The sequence below is a fragment of the Dicentrarchus labrax genome, unplaced genomic scaffold (assembly GCF_905237075.1).
Source record: "Dicentrarchus labrax unplaced genomic scaffold, dlabrax2021, whole genome shotgun sequence".
NCBI lineage: Eukaryota > Metazoa > Chordata > Actinopteri > Moronidae > Dicentrarchus > Dicentrarchus labrax.
The window spans coordinates 8,503-28,543 of record NW_026136976.1 but is presented as its reverse complement, the minus strand read 5'-3'; the positions used below and the strand labels follow the sequence as shown (position 1 = coordinate 28,543).

At 39.3% G+C, this 20,041-nt stretch overlaps 1 protein-coding gene and 1 pseudogene across 6 annotated transcripts; one reads left to right on the top strand and one right to left on the bottom strand.

Moving 5' to 3' along the window:
- Window positions 1-357: 357 nt before the first annotated feature.
- Window positions 358-8,448, bottom strand: LOC127360926 (folylpolyglutamate synthase, mitochondrial-like; annotated as a pseudogene).
- A 378-nt stretch (window positions 8,449-8,826) lies between these two features.
- Window positions 8,827-17,986, top strand: LOC127360925 (E3 ubiquitin-protein ligase TRIM21-like). Of its 6 annotated transcripts, none has more exons than XM_051395315.1 (4): window positions 8,827-9,296; window positions 14,455-14,517; window positions 14,911-15,199; window positions 16,019-17,986. In XM_051395315.1, the coding sequence occupies exons 3-4, from the start codon at window positions 14,920-14,922 to the stop codon at window positions 16,627-16,629; spliced, it is 891 nt and encodes a 296-aa protein (XP_051251275.1). In that variant the 5' UTR covers window positions 8,827-9,296; window positions 14,455-14,517; window positions 14,911-14,919; the 3' UTR covers window positions 16,630-17,986. The 6 variants fall into 6 exon arrangements, with proteins under 6 accessions (XP_051251275.1, XP_051251273.1, XP_051251276.1 ...); XM_051395313.1 differs by having other exon boundaries at window positions 8,828-9,296; window positions 14,908-15,199; XM_051395316.1 differs by lacking the exon at window positions 8,827-9,296 and adding an exon at window positions 12,049-12,192.
- Window positions 17,987-20,041: the final 2,055 nt, after the last annotated feature.

The following is a 20,041-nucleotide window of genomic DNA, read 5'->3' as shown; positions in this document are numbered from 1 at the left end:
AGTTCCCCAATTTACATGTCTCCCTTTGATCTTCTCCACATGGTACTGTGCTGACATTGAGTAGATAACCTGAGCCAGAGCCTTCCAGGTGCCGTTTGGTATTCATAGTGCCCCTAACCTTGGACCTTAGAAATGGAAATGCAATATTTATGTCTAACGTTGTATGGTAGGATTATAGTTGCCACTATTGTTGACTTTTTGAATTGCATTTGTATTGTGGAATGTGAACCTGTTGGATTCTCAGCTTATCAGCACCAAATCGGGTTGTAGGAGCCACATAACCGGCAATAATCCTTGTCTATTTATTTATCTATTATTTATTTATTATCTATCTATCTATCATTTCACCTGTTCACCTGTTCACCTGCATGGCAAATGGAGGGAGGGGGTGAGTTTGTGTTCTCACTTTTGATTTTGTTTTATTACTTTAATAAATGGACAATAAATCTGAATTCTGAAGTGGAACTGGATCATTCAATGGTGGGTACAAATGTGTGGATTTTTCCATGTCTCAGCCTCAGTAGCTTTATGTTACCTTGAGCTGTTCTATATACATTAAGATTTTCCAAATCTTGCACTCACGGTTGCCACTCTTCCTAAAAAAAAAATACATTTCCAGTACCTTACCAGGTAACTTTCCTGGGCTTTAGCTTGAGGATACAGGACAGCACTTGCTTTTAGTTGCTGAAGTTTTACCAGGACAACATAATTAATTTCCAAGATATTTGGTAATTTGAATCAATTTCCAGGTTTTCTAGGATGTTTACAATATAAAAGTATAAATCATGCAAAATAGCTTTAATTTGAAAAACAGATTGTGAAAGGTTCCAAATTAGTAAAAAACAGAAAACTTATTCTTTAACTTACTCCTTCATGTAAATAAGCAGAGCAACCACCCATTATTTAAACTCAATTATTTCACATGGTCCAATTATTTGGAGAAAGCTGGGTCGAATTGTTTAAGTACTCCACCCACCAGGTAGAGGCTTCCGGTGGTGAGCACATGGATCTCGGCTGCATCACAGAGCGGAGCAGCTTCCCTGCCCTGAGTGATCCACTGGAGGGCGCTCTGGGTGCAGGGGAAGACCAGGGTGTCTCCTTTCTTTTCAGGGAGCGGGAGCAGGCTGTCCTCGGAGAGCAGCTGTGTACCTTTGTTATCCCACCCACTGCTGTGGAGATGCCAGCTCCTCTCTATGTCCAAACAACGTTGCAACCTGTCTTCTGCTGAGACAGTCTGGTCTGAGGGGGGGGGAATGAAAGAACATACATAAAAATGTAAAAATGACAATTTTTACATTTTTATGGAATTTTATGAATTATTTCTTGCTGAATGAGTCGAGTGCAGCTTCCTAACCAGCTTCAAAATGTGAAAATTGACTGAGGTTCTGACCAAAAGGCTTAGCTCAACTGTTATTGGAGCACAGAGCTTAAAGGGGCGGGACTTAGGAAGGGTCAGTTCTTTCAGGTAGAGTTTAATGTTAGCTGATCTCACCTGCATTACAGTAAAAGACAGCCTTAGGGATAGGGCAGAACACAGCAAAGTCAAAATGACATGGCTGAAAAGAAACACAAGTAAAAAAAAATACAATTAGTTTCTACATCCATATAATATTAATAATAATAACATTGTGCTCAGTAGCAAAGACAGTGGTCTTATTCTCTGTGTCGTGGAAGGCAGCCGTACTCACCACCAGTAGTTTAAGCATGGCTGCTGAGTCTCTCTCTCCTTTGATACTGAACATCAAAACTCTGGCCACACGTCCACTGCAACACAAACATGTCCAGGTTTTAGTCAGTATCATTATTGGTGTGTTTGTAAAGGTAAAGAGCAACCAGTTATTACGCCACAGGGGTTTATTTCTACTGAAATCACCGCTTACCCACAACTCCAAAATTACTGAGGTGAGTAGTGTTACAGTTTTCTTAGCGAGGGCAAAAACTCAGAAAACAAAACCCAAATTTTAATAAACTATAGTTTTCCTTAAATGTGAGGCAAATAGGGTAAAACTTTTAACTAATAGACACGAAACCACGAAACTTCCCCAGATGATTACTTATGTTAAGACAATTATTTTCTTTTCTGAAATGTTATATTAAAGTATGTTCATTATTTATATTATATTATATTATATAATACAAAATTTTGCCAAATTTAAGGAAACCTTGAAGTGTAGTAAAATAAACTTTTTAAGACGTGTTAGGGAAGCAAAATAGCCCAAAATGTCAAACCTGACCAGTAAAAAAAAAAACAACATTTCTGCATGATGTCTCGGCTTAAGTTGCAATATATTAATATATAACTAGATTAACACACACATAGAGACGTTCACCTTGCATTCTTTTGGTGCTGGGCTGAAGTCTCTCTGAACCAGGCTGCACAGGCCTGGATGCTGCGCATTGTGTGAGCTCCATCCAGGAAGAAGGTGACTGCTCCGTGTTTCAGGATCTGAGTCCTTCCAGGCCACTGTGTGTCCGCCAGCCCTGAGAGCACGTAAAGGGGAGGGACATAGGACGGGTCCATTCAGTCTTTGTCAGCACTGTATTGGCTGCACATTTAGCTTAGCTTTAGCTTGTTTGCCTTCACATATGCTAATGTTGCAGCAACAATCGAATCCTAATGTGCTTCATCGACTGGCTCTGTTCAGTCCTTCTTATTTTAACACGTGAACAGGCTGTGGGGGATGAAAGTGTTGGATGGGTAGTAAATGTATATAGAGTGCTTAAGGGGGTTTGTGTTTTATGGTAAGGGGGTGATTGATAAGCATTTGGTCACAGTCACAAGGTCAGATCAGTTTTGTGAGGACCATTTATGTAACATTTGCTTTAACTGGTGTATATGACTGCATAGAGAGCTCACAAACATGGTGATGCAGTCATTTCATTTCCTCTCTTTGACCCCTTCAGAAAAGCAGGGAAAGCAACAATCTCTGTCCTGATTTTGCTCTTATCAACAGTGATTGGTTGTTGTTCTTTAGGAACTCACCTTTCACCATGATGGGGCTGGGCTTGAAGAAAGTCAGCTGAAGTAGCCCTGCGTTCTCAACACTGGTGGAGGTTAAGCTTTCTGTTGAGAGAGGACACGTTATGCAGACAGACCTTAAGTCATTTCCCGACATGGAATACACAACCTCTGCGTCAGCTGCAACTGGCTGTTAAAAGGGATTTTTTGGCTGCAACATGTACAGAATTTATTTTCTATAGATTTTCCCTGTCCCAAACAGAGATAGTTACTCTCTTATCAAGCCAATCTCTTTCACTTTTGGATTTATGATGTCCTTCTAGCCACTGACAGTACAACATCTCGCCCTACCTGGTAGACATCTTCTCTGCAGCCAAGTGTGACTCAGCTGGAGGGCCAGGGAGGCATTGAAGTGCTGGTGCTTCCCTGCCAGGCCCAGATGCAAAGGTCCACAGTCTGCCTGGTAGTCCTCCAGCTCCGGACAGACCCTCAGAGGACACTACAACAACCGGGTTAGCCTTTAATACACCAAACTGAACCGCTGGAGGAGAGATTTCAACAACATAGTTTATATAAAACTTCACTGCGGGTATTACTCTGAAGGGTGACTTACTCTTATCAGTTCAGCTCTGTCCCTGAGCACAGCCAACCCATCTTCTGGCTGTTGGACAGTGAAGGCGGGAACCCCCGGCTGAAAACCCGTGTATATGATTAACGGACGACAGAGAGGTGGACGAGTAGAAAGAGTAGTTTTATCTTAAAGGATTTCAATATCTCCCCACAAAGTGTGAACTTCAGTATGAAGAAATCATTACATCCATCAGACCCGTCTCTGTCCCAGCTGACTCAAGGACCTCTTTCTAGCTTTTCCTGGCACTTTCAAGCACAATCTTCATCAGTGGACGCAGTTTTCATAGAGATTACTCAAAATCAAACCAAAAACCAAGCAAACTCCCAGTGCTGATGAAGACTGTGAGATGAAGCTGAAAGCACCAAAAAGCTAGGAAGTATCCACTAAGTAGCATGTTTTGGTCTTATTACTTATATTCATATTTTGTCCAATCACAGTGCTACATTACTGATGAGTGCGGCCAACGCACCTTGAAGATTCCTCCTTTGTGCCAGGCGATCTTTGCAATGGTGTCTCCAAGAATCTCAGTGTGGTCTATATCCAGAGAGGCGATACCGCACACCCACGGCCTCCTACACACAACCACAGAGGAGGACAAACATTTTATTCCCACACTGATGGAGCTTTAAACACATCTATATAGTGACAGTAAAGGGTTTTTGAGCTGCAAACTTATCGAAAACTTATCTCTCATCTGTTCTTACCAAATTTAGGAAAATTGGCATTTCATGGTTTGAAAATGGCTCAACACACCCTCTACTGTCTGACCCTGAACCTTGCAAGGCTCAGACAAGACAGACAATCTTTGTGTCTGATCTGAAGTGAATTAACAATGGATGGAACAGTTCGATTCAAATTTGTGATCAAGACGGTAAAAATAATTTTATAAGTTTTATAGTTTTATAAATGGAGAGTCTTACTTTATAATGTTGGTGCAGTCATATGCTCCACCAATCCCAACTTCAAGTATAACTACATCTACCTGGATGAAGAGCAGAGCGGTTCAGATTTGAGTTATTTAAGTCATTAAGTAATAAAACGTGTTGCCTTTCTAGTGGGCCTCAGAATGATCATTTCCAAAGTTTTCTACAGGCCAGAAAACAGCGGAAACTCATCAGCATGAAATTTAATGGCTGGAAATGTGTACCTTCTCTTGAATAAACACATGGAAGGCCAAGACAGTGAGAAAAGGGAAGCACAGCGGCATCGTCCCTCCATGGGTGTCCTGAAGGGGTCAAAGAGAGGAAATAAAATGACTGCATCACCATGTGTGTGAGCTCTCTATGCAGTCACACCAGTTAATGCAAATGTTACATAATTGTTTTCTTAAATGGTAATCTCCACGCTCACAGCCACAAACACTCACAAACACAACATTAAAGCATGTACGTGTACATTATTTCTCACTAAATTGGTCCATGGGATTGCTTTCAGCCCATTCATTCACAATGCCAGTGGCTTTTTTTAATACATCCCTGCAGTGAAACATTTCTAGTTATTTTCTCATTCCTTGATCAAATATATAGTATAGTATAGTATAGTATAGTATAGATAGATAGATAGATAGATAGATAGATAGATAGATAGATAGATAGATAGATAGATAGATAGATAGATAGATAGATAGATAGATAGATAGATAGATAGATAGATAGATAGATAGATAGATAGATAGATAGATAAACAGTAGGTCAAGTAACTTTGTGAGAGGTTGCTTGACCACGAATGTGTCCTTAAAAACATTTAACTGCACACTGAATACTGGTTAAGTTAAGTTGAGTTGAGTCTTCCAGCCTGACAAGAGGGGTCTCATTTTATATTAAAGTCAGTAAAGTGCTGCAGGATGAGTCCTAAAACCCGGAAACGAGTTAGGATCTTTGCACCTCCGGTTCCCTCTTCTCAAAGTCAATAGTTATTTTGAATGTTTTTCAGTTTGATGCCTGAATTAAGGTCTGCGGTGAACACAAGCTTCAGAGATTTTCACGTTCTGTTCTACGACAGGTTGATCTATTGAATGGAGCAGCCACAGCCAGCTGACACTACACGTGACCTACCTTAGTGTCTTCCAGCCGTCTATAAACCTGCCAGAAGTATTTAGTGAAGAGCTCTTTTCCAATGGGCTGTCCGTTGATTCGAATCCTCTCCCGGACTTCGACCAAATGTGGGAACTGCAACCAAGCAGGAAAACAGGAGCCACTTTTCACTGCTTGAAGTTGATCACATTACAGGCCAAACTCCACCGTTGTCAGCTGATATCGGGAGAAACACTGTATGCCTCAGGACAATATCCTGCAGTATTATTACAATAATATGTGACATGTAAAAGGTTCTGCTGTGTCTTTGCCGACACTACAAGCAGTAAAGAGATTAAAGTTTGTCACAGAATCAGCACCGCCTGCTGCAGTTTGAATATCAGCTGACAGAGATTCAATATCTGATCTCCTTTTACTCATTTCACTCCGGGGATCAATAAAGTATTTCTGATTCTGTCCTCACCTGTCGATCGCACTCTGTTTCTTTTGGTTGCCATAATTTTTGATTTCTTTCATTTTCCAGTTTGTGGTCAGTGAGCCTGGACTTGGTTAGGATCTGTCTCTGCTTTCTATCTCAGTTCAATATATAATCTTTTTTAGGGCCAGATAATATATTCTTATGTGTCAATAAGACACAGACACCAATTGTGTACATTTTGTTCATACGCTGCATTTTTACCTGTTAAATCCTGTGCGGTAGCCGTAACCTCTCAATATCCGCTCAGTGAAGGCACATGTTGAGCCCTTAAAGACAAACACAAAAATGTAAGAGGTCATCCAAGATGAAGACATGTTTGTGTGACGTGCCAGAGCTTGTGGACTCTCTCACACTCTTCAAATCAAGACTAAAAACTCACCTATTCAGAACTGCATACCCCACTTAACCATCTACATTGTCTTTTCCTGTTTCTTATTTCTTACTGTTTTTATTTTTTATGTGTTGTACGGTGTCCTTGAGTGCCCAGAGAGGCGCCTTTAAATAAAATGTATTATTATTATTATTATTGTGTCATAACCAACGCCGACGTGAACCACTACCAGACAGAGTGGTGATTACACACTCACATGCCACCCTGACAACTTAAACCAGTTAGACCGCTGGTTCCCAACCTAGGCGTTGTCAAGAATGCAGGTGGAGGTTGCAAGGCCTTCTTGATTTTAAAGCCTATATCTCATTTTGCTTTCATTTCTGTGGAGAAAACTAAATGAAATTAAAGTTTAGATTATTATTTAAGATCTGAACTTTAAAAGGCCTGAACACAAGCTGTGTTCATAGAGCCTTCACTCTGATAAACAGCCTCATCCTGCATTAGAAAAGTATGCAGTTAAAAAGAAAGCCTATTAAACCTGTATGATTGTTAAAAAAAAAAAAACATATTACAGACAGCAACAGAAAGAAACAAAAGGAAAACTCATCTGTGATGCTTACAGGAAATAAGCTGCTCAAAATTATAACACCTATCGTAGTTGTTTCTAAATTAGATTGTTTATTTCCATCCACAATGAGTTCAATTCAATTACTTAGTCGATCGACTTATTATAAATAAAATTGTGATAAAAGTACATTTTTAATGCAAAAATGACATAAAATGCAGCTTACAGCCTCTGATCTTTGGAGATTTCCTACTTTTCTGTTTCATATCATATTAAACTGACTAACTTTGGATTTTACAAAACAAGACATTTAAACAGTTCACCTTGGACTAAAGTGGGATGGAGATTTGAACTATTTTTCTTAGAGACCAAAATGATTAATTACTGACTCAACCTTTAAAAAGACATCATACTACACAGTTTTTAGTCAGCTCACCTTTCCCTTTGTTCCCGCCACATGAATGATATTGAGATGGTCCAGATCCTCTGCCTTTGACACACACACACACACACACACACACACACATCAGATAAGACTAAAGGAAATATTTACTCTATTTTACTCTTTTATGTATATGTAATGTGGGCAGATATAAGACTCACTGTGATGCCGACTCGCTCCAGGAAGCCTCTCATGGCCTGGAGCTTCAGCTGAGGACAAATCCGCGTTTGCTCTTGCATCTCCAGCGCACTTGCATCGGTCTGTAGTGCACTCAGAGTGCGAATTGCATCCTGCAGCAAAAGCAAACAGAGGAACGTTAAGAACTGCAGCTCGCTTAAATGAACTGCTGTTTGAGAAAATTAATGAGCCTGAAAAAAATTAACTAAATAAAACTTTTTAAAGATTGCAATCTTCAGTAGGAACCAGTGCCAAAGACAGGTAGGGAAGTCAGAAAGTGTTGGGAGATAGACTCACACATTTAAGCAGTAAGTGTAAAGTCAACCAAAGACAAATCCTGCAGCAAATAATAGAACAGCTGCTTTGTTGACTTTACTGAAAGACATTTTGATCCAATACAACCCATTGAGAGAGAGTCTCACAGCTTACCATTTCTGTCAAGCGTCCAAAGTCACTATCCATGGCAAGATCCTCTGCTGTGAAGTCCGACAATGCATGCAGAATCACCTTCAGTAGCAGGTACGCTCTCATCTACCTCCAACACAAACACACTCTTCTGACTCCACCCCATGTATCTCTAGACAGACAAGTTCTCCTCCTCACACTTGGCAGATGATGTTGTTTTTCAGCCTCTCAAAGATGGAGTGACTGACAAGTAAACAATAAACAAGTCAATTTTAGTGCCAAAATACTTGCTGTAAGGTGGAGCCACAGCTGCTTCCCTTGCTGGCGTTCGGGCAGTCTGCGACAGGGAATACAGTACCAAGGTAGTTTCTTTTTATTTATTTAACCTTTGTTAACCAGGAAGTCCCTTGACATTGAAATCTCTTTTCCAAGGTAGACCTGTTTTGGCTCCAGACATCCTGTGTCATCAATTCCATAAAACACCTCCCTTTCCGGCCGTTGTTTGTAGCAACAAGATTGTAAATTCCACATGTTGTGGCTTCATACCAGGATATTATAGGAGTTAACATCTGGGGAACGTGGTCTGTGGAGTCCTTAAGCTTTATTAAGACCCACAGTACTGAATGGGCCTAGTTAGTGTAATGTTGTTTCTACTATCTCAACATTTGATTCACAGTAGAATTCAAGAAAAAACCTAGAGGAGAGCAGATATAAAACCAAAAGATTGAATAAACAAAGAGCTGGGGATAACTAGTATAGATCTTATTTACTGATTACACATAATTAATGGGCAAATCATTTCAAACAAATCATCATATACAGTGCTTCCAGCTTTAGTCTGTGGATTTATCTGCTTAGTAACTTTGTCCATGTTCCACTCTTAACTCTCAGACAAGAAAGCAAACCTGAACATTCAATGCACACAAGGTTTGCCTTTTCTTTTACAGGAAATACAGGCTCCTGACAATTCTGACAAAGTAACAGAGTCAGGAAGGCATGAAATGAACTTTCTCAGCCCCTGACAAAATTCAAGAGAGACCCCAGGTATAACCCTGCAAGAAGGAAGTGAGATCTTTCTCTGCACAAGTATTAACATCCGTAGTGCCACTGAGCTGACACTTTGACTTCATGACCATTTAAGGATGAGATGTAGACATCTGATCTTTTGTGGGGGTTGGGGGAAGGTGTCAGGCCTTTCTCTGCACAATACTAACATCTGTATGGTTTGTATTGATCCTTCTACGTTTGAAGACTGCAGGTGCTGATTTCTGCTTGGTGAGTTGTATTAAAACAGATGACATTTCTCTGTAGTATGTCTCGTTTAATGAGATACAACAGAAGATGTGTCGATACTGGTGGTATTTGTAACGTGTAATTAAACTACTTTGTGAATTTGCAGACAGTACTTTTTCCAGTCGTGTGTGGGTGCTATGATAAATAACCACCCTTAAAAAAGGGAAATGATAGCCAATAATTGATTGATCAGCCGAATAAAAAACACTATACTATTAATTAGGGTAATAATGAAATTAATAACTATAACCAAAATCACTATTCATAATTAAAGTGGAAGGCTTTGGAGTTCTGCATAGAAGAGGCTGGTATCACCCACTCTTGTGCGAAATTATATAGGTCAGCATAAATAAACACAATCATTTATTAATGAGACAATAAAAGCTAACAGAGGAAAATATACTATATATAATCTAACTTAAAGCAACTAAGTTAGAGGAAAAAGGAGTGTAGGTGTCTGTGTGTGCGCTGGGGGGGTTGCGTGCCAGAAAAGGTGTGTGTCCTTTGTCCTCTGACCAGATGTTTTAGCTGAGCATAAAACATGTGTTGATGAGAGACAAAGAGCATGCATGCATGTATAAGGTCATGTATTTGGCTTGAATTGGTGTGGACTGCCAAAAGACTGAAATAATGAAAATGTCAAAACTTCTGTAAACCGTTTCTGAAGCAATAGCTGAGTTTCAAATTGACATTTGCACTGGTGACGTGGCACGGGATGAAATAAACACATAATTCCTTCAGATAAACACAAAACATCCCTCAGATAAAAACTTCTCTTATTTTTAGCAGGGCCCAATAATGGTGAAACTTAAAGAGGACCTCATTAGTACAGGGACTGAAGTATGGGTAGCAAGTGAACATTTTGTCCTCAAAGTCAATGTGTTAGAAGCAGGCAAAATGGGCAGTGTGAGGGTCTGAGCGACTTTGACAAGAGCCAAGTTCTGATGGCTTGACAACTGGGTCAGAGCATCTCCAAACCTGCACCTCTTGCTTGGTGTTCCTGGTCTATCAAAAGTGGTCCAAGGAAGGAGAAGTGGTGAAATGGAGACAGGGTCATGGGCAGCCGAGGCTCACTGATGCACATAGGGAGTGAAGACTGGCCTGTAGTCCGATCCAACAGACGAGCTACTGAAGCTCAAATGCTGGTTCTGATAGAAAGGGGTCAGAACACACAGTGCATCACAGTCTGTTGGTCTGGGGCTGCAGAACATTCTGACCACCAGGGTGCCCAGGTGGTCAGAATTTTATGGCTAATCGGTGTATTTTAACAAAAAATGTATTTTTTAACAACTTTATAATCATGTGAAATTTACTTAAATGACTTTACTTGTTTTAATTTTTTAAGACCCAGAGTACTGCATGGGCCTAGTCTAATGTTGCTTCTATTATCTTTACATTTGATTTACAGTAGAATTCAAGAAAAAACCCAGAGGAGAGAAATTATAAAGCCAAAAGGTTGAACGAACAAAGAGCTGAGGATTATTAGTATAGATCTTATTTACTGATGGGGTATAAAGAGGGCAGGTTTACTATTCAAATGGACAAATCATTTCAAACAAATCATCATATACAGTGCATCCAGCTTTAGTCTGTGGATTTATCTGCTTAGTAACTTTGTCCATGTTCCACTCTTAACTCTCAGACAAGAATGCAAACTTGAACATTCAATGCACACAAGGTTTGCCTTTGCTTTTACAGGAAATACAGGCTTCTGACAATTCTGACAGAGTAACAGAGTCAGGAAGGCATTTGAGTAAAACTGAAATGAACTTTCTCAGCCCCTGTCAAACTTCACGAGAAACCCCAGGTATAACCCTGCAAGAAGGAAGTAAGACCTTTCTCTGCACAACTATTAAATCCGTAGTGCGGTTCAGCTGACACTTTGACTTTATGACCATTTAAGGATGGTGATAAACATGTGTCGATACTGGGGGTATTTGTAATTGGACTACTTTGTGAATTAGCTGACAGTACTTTTTCCAGTCGTGCCTGTCCTAGAATCAGCATTATCATTGTTACTGTTATTACTACAACAACTATATAAGCTGTTTACATCTATTGAGGATTATTTTATCTTGAAACAAAATTCAAATGAAAAATGGACAATTGGTATGAAAGGAAAAATGGTAAATAAATAATTTTGTTCCTCTACTACTAAAGATAATCCGGCCATAACAAAATGTTGTAAATAAAGACTGAATTACTTAGAGGGCAAGTTTACTATTTAAATGGGCAAATCATTTCAAACAAATCATCATATACAGTGCATCCAGCTGGAGTCAGGTAACTTTGTCCCTGTTCCACTTTTAGCTCTCAGACAAGAATGCAAACTTTAACATTCAATGCACACAAGGTTTGCCTTCCATTTTAAATGAAATACAGGCGCCTGACAATTCTGACAAAGTAGAGTCAGGAAGGCATTTGGTTAAACCTGAAACTTTGTTAATATGTGGTCAGCCCCTGTCAAAAGTCACCTAAGAAATTTCACGTATAACCCTGTGGGAAGGTATTGTGACATTTTCTGCACAATTGTTAACATCCGTAGTGCGGTTGAGGTGACAATTCAACTTCATGACCATTTAAGGATAAGATGTAGACAGAGACCTTAGATTGAGGCTGATCTTTTGCCCCTGAACTATAGTATTAACTAAGTTGAAGAACGTAGAGTCCACCTCAATGAGAAACCTGAGTTTCATGACGAGAGAACAAGTGGGGGGGGGGGGGGGGGGGACCTGTACAAAATCAAAAATGGTAAGAAGTGGCCTCATATTAAAGCCTGCAACAGAGAAGTCAGAGCGTTCTCTACAGTGTTGCATGGAATAGTTTGATTGTATTGATCATTCTACATTTGAAGACTGCAGGTGCTGATTTCTGCTTGGTGAGTTGTATTAAAACAGATTACAAAACACATTTCTCTGTGCTCAAGTATGTCTTGTTTAATGAGATACAACAGAAGATGTGTCAATAATAGGGGTATTTGTAATGTGTAATTGGACTACATTGTGAATTAGCTGAAAGTACTTTTTCCAGTCGTGCCTGTCCTGGAATCAGCATTATCATTATTATTACCGTTATTACTACGACAACTCTATAAGCTGTTTACATCTGTGGAGGATAATTTTATCTTGAAACAAAATTCAAATGGAAAACGTAAAGTTGATCAGTTGTTTTAAAGAGTTCGGTCTAGACCTGCTCTATTTGAAAAGTGTCCTGAGATAACTTCTGTTATGAATTGGCGCTATACAAATAAAATTGAATTGAAAGAAAGGAAAAATGGTAAATAAATAATTTTGTTCCTCTACTACTAAAGATAATCCGGCCATAACAAAATGTTGTAAATAAAGACTGAATTACTTAGAGGGCAAGTTTACGTTTCAAATGGGCAAATCATTTCAAATCATCATATACAGTGCTTCCAGCTTTAGTCTGTGGATTTATCTGCTTAGTAACTTTGTCCATGTTCCACTCTTAACTCTCAGACAAGAACGCAAACCTGAACATTCAATGCACACAAGGTTTGCCTTTGCTTTTACAGGAAATACAGGCTCCTGACAATTCTGACAAAGTAACAGAGTCAGGAAGGCATTTGAGTAAAACTGCAGTGAACTTTCTTAGCCCCTGACAAAATTCAAGAGAGACCCCAGGTATAACCCTGCAAGAAGGAAGTGAGATCTTTCTCTGCACAAGTATTAACATCCGTAGTGCCACTGAGCTGACACTTTGACTTCATGACCATTTAAGGATGAGATGTAGACATCTGATCTTTTGTGGGGGTTGGGGGAAGGTGTCAGGCCTTTCTCTGCACAATACTAGCATCTGTATGGTTTGTATTGATCCTTCTACGTTTGAAGACTGCAGGTGCTGATTTCTGCTTGGTGAGTTGTAATAAAACAGATGACATTTCTCTGTAGTATGTCTCGTTTAATGAGATACAACAGAAGATGTGTCGATACTGGTTGTATTTGTAACGTGTAATTAAACTACTTTGTGAATTTGCAGACAGTACTTTTTCCAGTCGTGTGTGGGTGCTATGATAAATAACCACCCTTAAAAAAGGGAAATGATAGCCAATAATTGATTGATCAGTCGAATAAAAAACACTATACTATTAATTAGGGTAATAATGAAATTAATAACTATAACCAAAATCACTATTCATAATTAAAGTGGAAGGCTTTGGAGTTCTGCATAGAAGAGGCTGGTATCACCCACTCTTGTGCGAAATTATATAGGTCAGCATAAATAAACACAATCATTTATTAATGAGACAATAAAAGCTAACAGAGGAAAATATACTATATACAATCAAACTAAAAGGAACTAAGTTAGAGGAAAAAGGAGTGTAGGTGTGTGTGTGTGCGCTGGGGGTTGCGTGCCAGAAAAGGTGTGTGTCCTTTGTCCTCTGACCAGATGCTTTAGCTGAGCATAAAACATGTGTTGATGAGAGACAAAGAGCATAGAGGAGTGTTTGATTTCCCTCTCCTCATGATGTGCTGAGGTTTAGGCTGAATATGTGTGTATGTGATCGTAGATTAATTGTGCCGTTAAAAGAGAGTTAGTTGCATGCAAAGACGTGCCTGTGTAAAGCTTAACATTAAATTAACATCACCTTAGCACTGTCTCAAAGACTACAGTAACATACAATAATCAGATCAACAACACAACATAACCTGAATAAAAACACATCAGTACATTAACAGTAATTAAACAGTCCTTGCTTAGCCACTAATCTTTAAAAATGAAAAGATATCTGAAACTGGGAAACTGAAAAATAACAGAAAAAAGAAAGAAATCATTTAGTTCCTCTACTACTAAAGATAATCAGGCCATATAAAAATGTTGTGATTAGCATTTGACAAGCCTGTCAACAACAGTGACTGCAGTTATATAGCATGTCATTATGCTATATTTCAGGTCTAAAGTTCCAATGCATTACATTAAGTACCTTGAATTGTCTCTTGTATGACAATATGTAATATAAATAAACTTGCCTTGCTGGTTTTAGTATCTAGCTCAACCAGAGGAAAGAGGACAAGTGTTTATCACCAACAACTGTAGCAGCTGTTGCTGACTTCCTAGTTTAAACAGCAGGAATGAAAGTGGTGAAGTGCAGCTCTAATCATTATTACTTTCATGTCAGGTTTTCACAGGCCAAACTGTTCCCTTCAGCATCCAGCTTGACCAGTCGTGAACTCTTGTAGAGGTACGTAAAACTTCAAATGTCTTAAAAGTTGTTGTTTTTTTTATATTGGAATAATGAATATTTGATATAAAATGCAAATTTGTATTTATCTGTTTTGAATATACGAAACGCTTGACTTGAAAAATGAAAAGTGTCCTTCTTGGCTCTCCCAAAGGATAGTAAATGTATTCCACTTAAGGTCATGTATTTAGCTTGAATTGGTGACTGCCAAAAGACTGAAATAATGAAAATGTCAAAACTTCTGTAAACCGTTTCTGAAGCAATAGCTGAGTTTCAAATGCACATTGTTAACACATTTGCACTGGTGACGTGGCACGGAATGAAACAAACACATAATTCCTTCAGATAAACACAAAACATCCCTCAGATGAAAACCTCTCTTATTTTTAGCAGGGAGCCATAATGGCGACACTTAAAGAGGACCTCTGGGGAACTCTACAGTACTTAGAAGAAGACGAGTTTAATGATTTTAAGTGGTTCCTGAAGCAGGATGACACCCTGGAAGGTTTTTCAGCCATCCCAGCGGCTCAGTTAGAAAAGGCAGAAAGGGGGACCACAGTGGATTTATTGGTACAAACACATACAGGTCCTGGAGCTCTGAAGATAACTTTGAAGGTTTTCGAAAAGATCAAAAGAAATGATCTGGTGCAGCGTTTGCAAACCTCCAGCCCAGGACCAACAGGTAAGTCAGGGGGAAAGTAAAAATATGAACATCAGAATAAATGCCACAGTAATCTCATAAATTATTACATAATAGAAATGTGTTAACAAAAGAAGTAAAAACTAATTTGTCACTCTTTGTGGTACTCCACCTTCATCAAAAAGTAAAGAAGCTGGATAAAGAGTACTCCTGCTTTTACATCAGAAAGAAAATTAGTCTGCAAGTAGATCCTGGATTTGAACTTGTCAGCTGGCTGCAGTTTATCAAAACTTGTTCACCACAATAAGGTGGATTCAAGAAAAGGGTTTTCTAAAGTGAAGAGTGTAATCAATAAACAAAAGGACATACCTCAAGAGTATAGAGAATATATGTTTTCACAAAACATATTCAGGATAAAGACAGTACTCCTTTATAGTGACAAAGAAGTGAGACCTCATGTCTGGATCACTTTACAGCTAGGTCATTTAAACAAAATATTCGGATGAAGACTCAGTTAATTAACTGTAAATAAATTTCACAAAGTTTATCAAGACGAAGTGATGAAGTGATTGTTTTGCTTTTATGCCACTAGAGTGGAAGTCAACCAAGTGAAATACAGTGCAAGAAAAGTGCCTCCTTTTCCCCTTTTGAACTCTACAGAATATGATAAGCAGGTGTAGCCTAATAAAAAGTCCAAGATATAATCAAACAACTAATTTGTTATAACAGTTATTCATATAAAACAAAATAATTTAATAAATTGAAGTATAGAATTCTAATAATGTGACATGCTGCATATGTTAACACATTACATTCAACAGCTGTTCTGGAAGACTGACTGTGTGCTCTGCCTTCTTTTAGATCTCAAGACACTTTCCTCTGGTGCTCAGAAAGAGGAGTATGAGCGGGTCAAGACATTTTTAGTGGATGTGACTCTTGATCCGGACACAGCACATCCTAATCTCATCCTTTCTGGTGATAGGAAAAAAGTTTATCATGGCGATGTGAGGCAGAAAGTACCAGACAACCCTGAAAGATTTTACAGATGTGTGAACATCTTAGGAAAGCAGAGTCTCTCTTCAGGAAGATTTTACTTTGAGGTTCAGGTTAAAGGGAAGATTGCCTGGACTTTAGGAGTGGTCAAAAAATCAATCAACAGGAAAGGAGGGATTACACTGAGTCCAGAGAATGGTTTCTGGACTGTATGGTTGAGGAATGGACATTGGTATGAGGCTAACGATGAAAACCCTGTCTGCCTTTCTTTGAAGTCTCAGCTTCAGAAGGTGGGGGTGTTTGTAGATTATGAGGAGGGTCTGGTCTCCTTTTATGATGCAGATACTGCAGATCATCTCTACTCCTTTACTGGCTGCTCCTTCACTGAGAAAATCTACCCATTCTTCAGTCCCTGTACTAATGATGGTGGTAGAAACTCTGCCCCTCTGATCATCTGTCCTATCAATCACAACAATTAAACATAACTGTAGGTTTTTCCAGTTATTTTAGTTAATTAGACTGCTGCTACTAAGTTTGAAGAAGTAAAGGTTAAAGTTAGCCAGAGTGTAGCAGCAAATCGAATGAGGTCACCAAGCCTAAAGTAATGTACCAATGAGAATAATAAATGTCTATAGTGTCTCAAGTTAAAGTACTCGGTGAAGTTTTTAACCACTTGTGTCTATATTCTGCCAATTGGCATGTCTATCAAATGAAAAGGGGGCTATAGGGTATAACCCCTGGACGTTGAACAATTCCACTGATCAACAGTTGGTGGCAGTAGTGCACCAGAAAAAGTTAAACATGACGGATCATTCAGATCATGGGATGTTCAAGGCTTTAAACAGTTCTTGTCATGCTCTGGATTGCAACAACTTAATCAAGAGCCCACTCATATAGAAAAATTAAGTCTAAGTGTTATCAATCACAAAGGCCTAAGATTTCATTTAAGGATCACAATACAACCATTAGGTCAGTCAAGAACAACAGTTGAGATTATTTGATGGGACGATGACTTGTATTGGCATCTTTGTAAATAACTTATCCTTAAACTTTTTTGTGTTATCCTCAACATTTTTAATGGATATGTATATGTTGCAGTGTATGACCTATATATTCTTAATATGACAAAGATATCAAATGAAATGGTCTGTGTTTGCAAGAAAACTCTTTCAACAGGTGCAACACCAGAGTGAGGAAGATCTCAATTAAGGACAGCCTGTAATCATTGAGAAAGTTCTAATAAAGGCAAAAGTTAAAACACCTATTTGAGTGTGCAATGGATGTTAAAGGCCTTTAAAATAGAACCTGGTGTATTTTGTTGTTTTTGTAGATGTTTTATTTTTGCTGTATACCATTACTACCTTTACTTTTGTAATACATCACTTTCTCTAAACTGACTTATTAACACAACCAATATGTTCTCCAAATGTAAAGCGGTGTTCCCGAGCCCACCAATAATTCAAACACTGAAAGTAGCTATAACTGAAACTGAAGAAATATACTTTGTCTTTTAGATTTGTCAAATATTGTTCATTAAATGAATCAAATGTTTTAAACAAATTACTGATTTATTGTTTATATTAGTAATGTATGTAAACATAAGGACATTTTAAATTGTGTTAGAAACAAGAGAATTTGCATTTTACAAGTGTGCCCTTTCACTTTGTAGTCTAATCAAATGTAAGGTACGCACTGTAATTGTAATAGAACAGTTATGTCATTTTTGATTATTCACTGAGCTTTATAAGCAGAAGAAATACTTAACTGCATGAAATGGTTGTCAATAAGATTTTGAACAAACTACAAATAAAGACTTTTAGAGGCTTTTCTTGTTAACGTGTTTTTTCTGAAAACAATCTCATCTGATTGACACATGAACAGTTTAAGCATGTAATATTTTTTCCTTTTTTCATTCTTATACCATGTGACTTTTTATTGTGGTATAATCTTATGCATCTATTCTGCTAGGACTATTTCAATATATGTAATGCAATCCAAGAAAATATATTACACCGATAATAATACACCAATCAGCCATAACATTATGAGCACTGACAGTGAATAACACTGATTATCTGGTTATAGCACCTGTCAGTGGGGGGGATATATTAGACTGCAAGTGAACATTTTGTCCTCAAAGTTGATGTGTTAGAAACAGGAAAAATGGGCAGCGTGAGCCAAGTTGTGATGGCTTGACGACTGGGTCAGAGCATCTCCAAACCTGCAGCTCGTGTGGGGTGTTCCTGGTCTACAGAGGTCAGTACCTATCAAAAGTGCTCCAAGGAAGGAAAAGAATCAGAGACAGGATCATGGGCAGGTAACACTCATCGATGCACGTGGGGAGTGAAGGATGGCCCGTGTGGTCCGATCCAACAGACGAGCTACTGTAGCTCAAACTGCTGAAAGAGTTAATGCTGGTTCTGATAGAAAGGGGTCAGAACACACAGGGCATCAGTTTGTTGGTATGGGGCGGCATAACTGTAGAAAAGGCCTCAAAGTTGGGACATATTATGTTTAGTGTGTGATTTCATAGATGTAGTGTTGGTCAGCTCATATATGAGCGCCCCCCCCCTGCTGGTTATATAGCGTAACTGACGGTACTTGGTCAGAGAGGTGTGTGCTCCGGTGAGACGGCAGAGTGAGGGATTCACGGTTCAATTAACAATTAACGCCACGGCAAGTGGTCTGTGCGTGGATGGAAAGTGAGTATGTCCGGATATATTGTTGATGTACTGTGTTTACGTTGCTGCAGCTATAGTTTATTTGTTGTTCTGATGTGTAGCTGTCAGACTTGCCATGTGGTCACTGTTTAAGCTAGTTGTAGCATTTAGCTCACCTGCCTCTGATCAAGTGTACGTCATGTCACATGTTACGTTATTGTTATCGCTCCGACTCGCTAGTGTAATGCTTACAGTGAGTGGTACTTAAATATTACCATGTGATGTTGTTTATATGTGTGTTAATATGCTAGTAAGTCAGGTGAAGAGTGTTTCAGAACTGTTATTTTGGGGATGTAGTAATTTCAGTACTCCTTTAGTATGTTTATAAGTGATTAAGAGCTTTATTCTTATTCATTTGTGTATATTTGTTATTGTTCCTTTGCTATAGAAAAACCACATGACCTCATTGCCAGCAAGAGGATATTAAACCACCTGCACTATCCATCACCTGCTTCTTCATTGTGGACCTCTGAGCATTAATTAGCCTTAAGTTGGTGTTCTGGCCGGCACCCCGGTGTGAACTCAGTGATAGCCCCTGAACTAACGCCATATACAGTAACATCCCAGTGTCTTCACTACATTTGATGGTCCTTCGAGCCGGATCACAGGGTTTACATCGGAGATGGAACAACGTTCAGAGTACGAAGCACGTGGTGCACGCCCCAGACGACACATTCGTCCACCAGCCCGCTATGCAGATTATGATGTGGATAATCTGGGCTATATCAGTCAGAGATACAGAGAGGGACGTAGAGACGCTTCACCAGGAGGGAATGGTCAGGATGACCCCCCTCACCGCCGCTTATGACTCTTCCCTACTGAGCCGCATGCAGAGACAGCATGCTAGTCCTCATGAGATGGACTCGTGCTATGGAGCCGAGGGCCAACAGTACACCCAGGAGACTCAGCAAGCCCCCTGCTGTCACCCGAGCGTGATCTTGGGGAACGGTTCTATGAGCGCTCCACTCCCCTACATCCAGCACCGCACACCAGACACCCACATGAGGATGTAAAGACAGAGTTAGAGGACATCCGACATGAGAGACACCTTCTCCAGCGGACCCAGCGCAGCATGTCATCAGATATGGTGGAGCTCAGAGCACTGCGAGCAGACATGAGACAGTTAGTGGACGCTGTTCGGAACTTACAGAGCCCTTCTCCTCATACAAAT

Excerpts from the sequence above, each read along its gene's own strand:
- LOC127360925 (XM_051395315.1), top strand. The coding sequence starts at position 14,920 with ATGGCGACACTTAAAGAGGACCTCTGGGGAACTCTACAGTACTTAGAA. Across the intron at positions 15,200-16,018 it reads CTCCAGCCCAGGACCAACAG|ATCTCAAGACACTTTCCTCT; the intron begins GTAAGTCAGGGG and ends GCCTTCTTTTAG.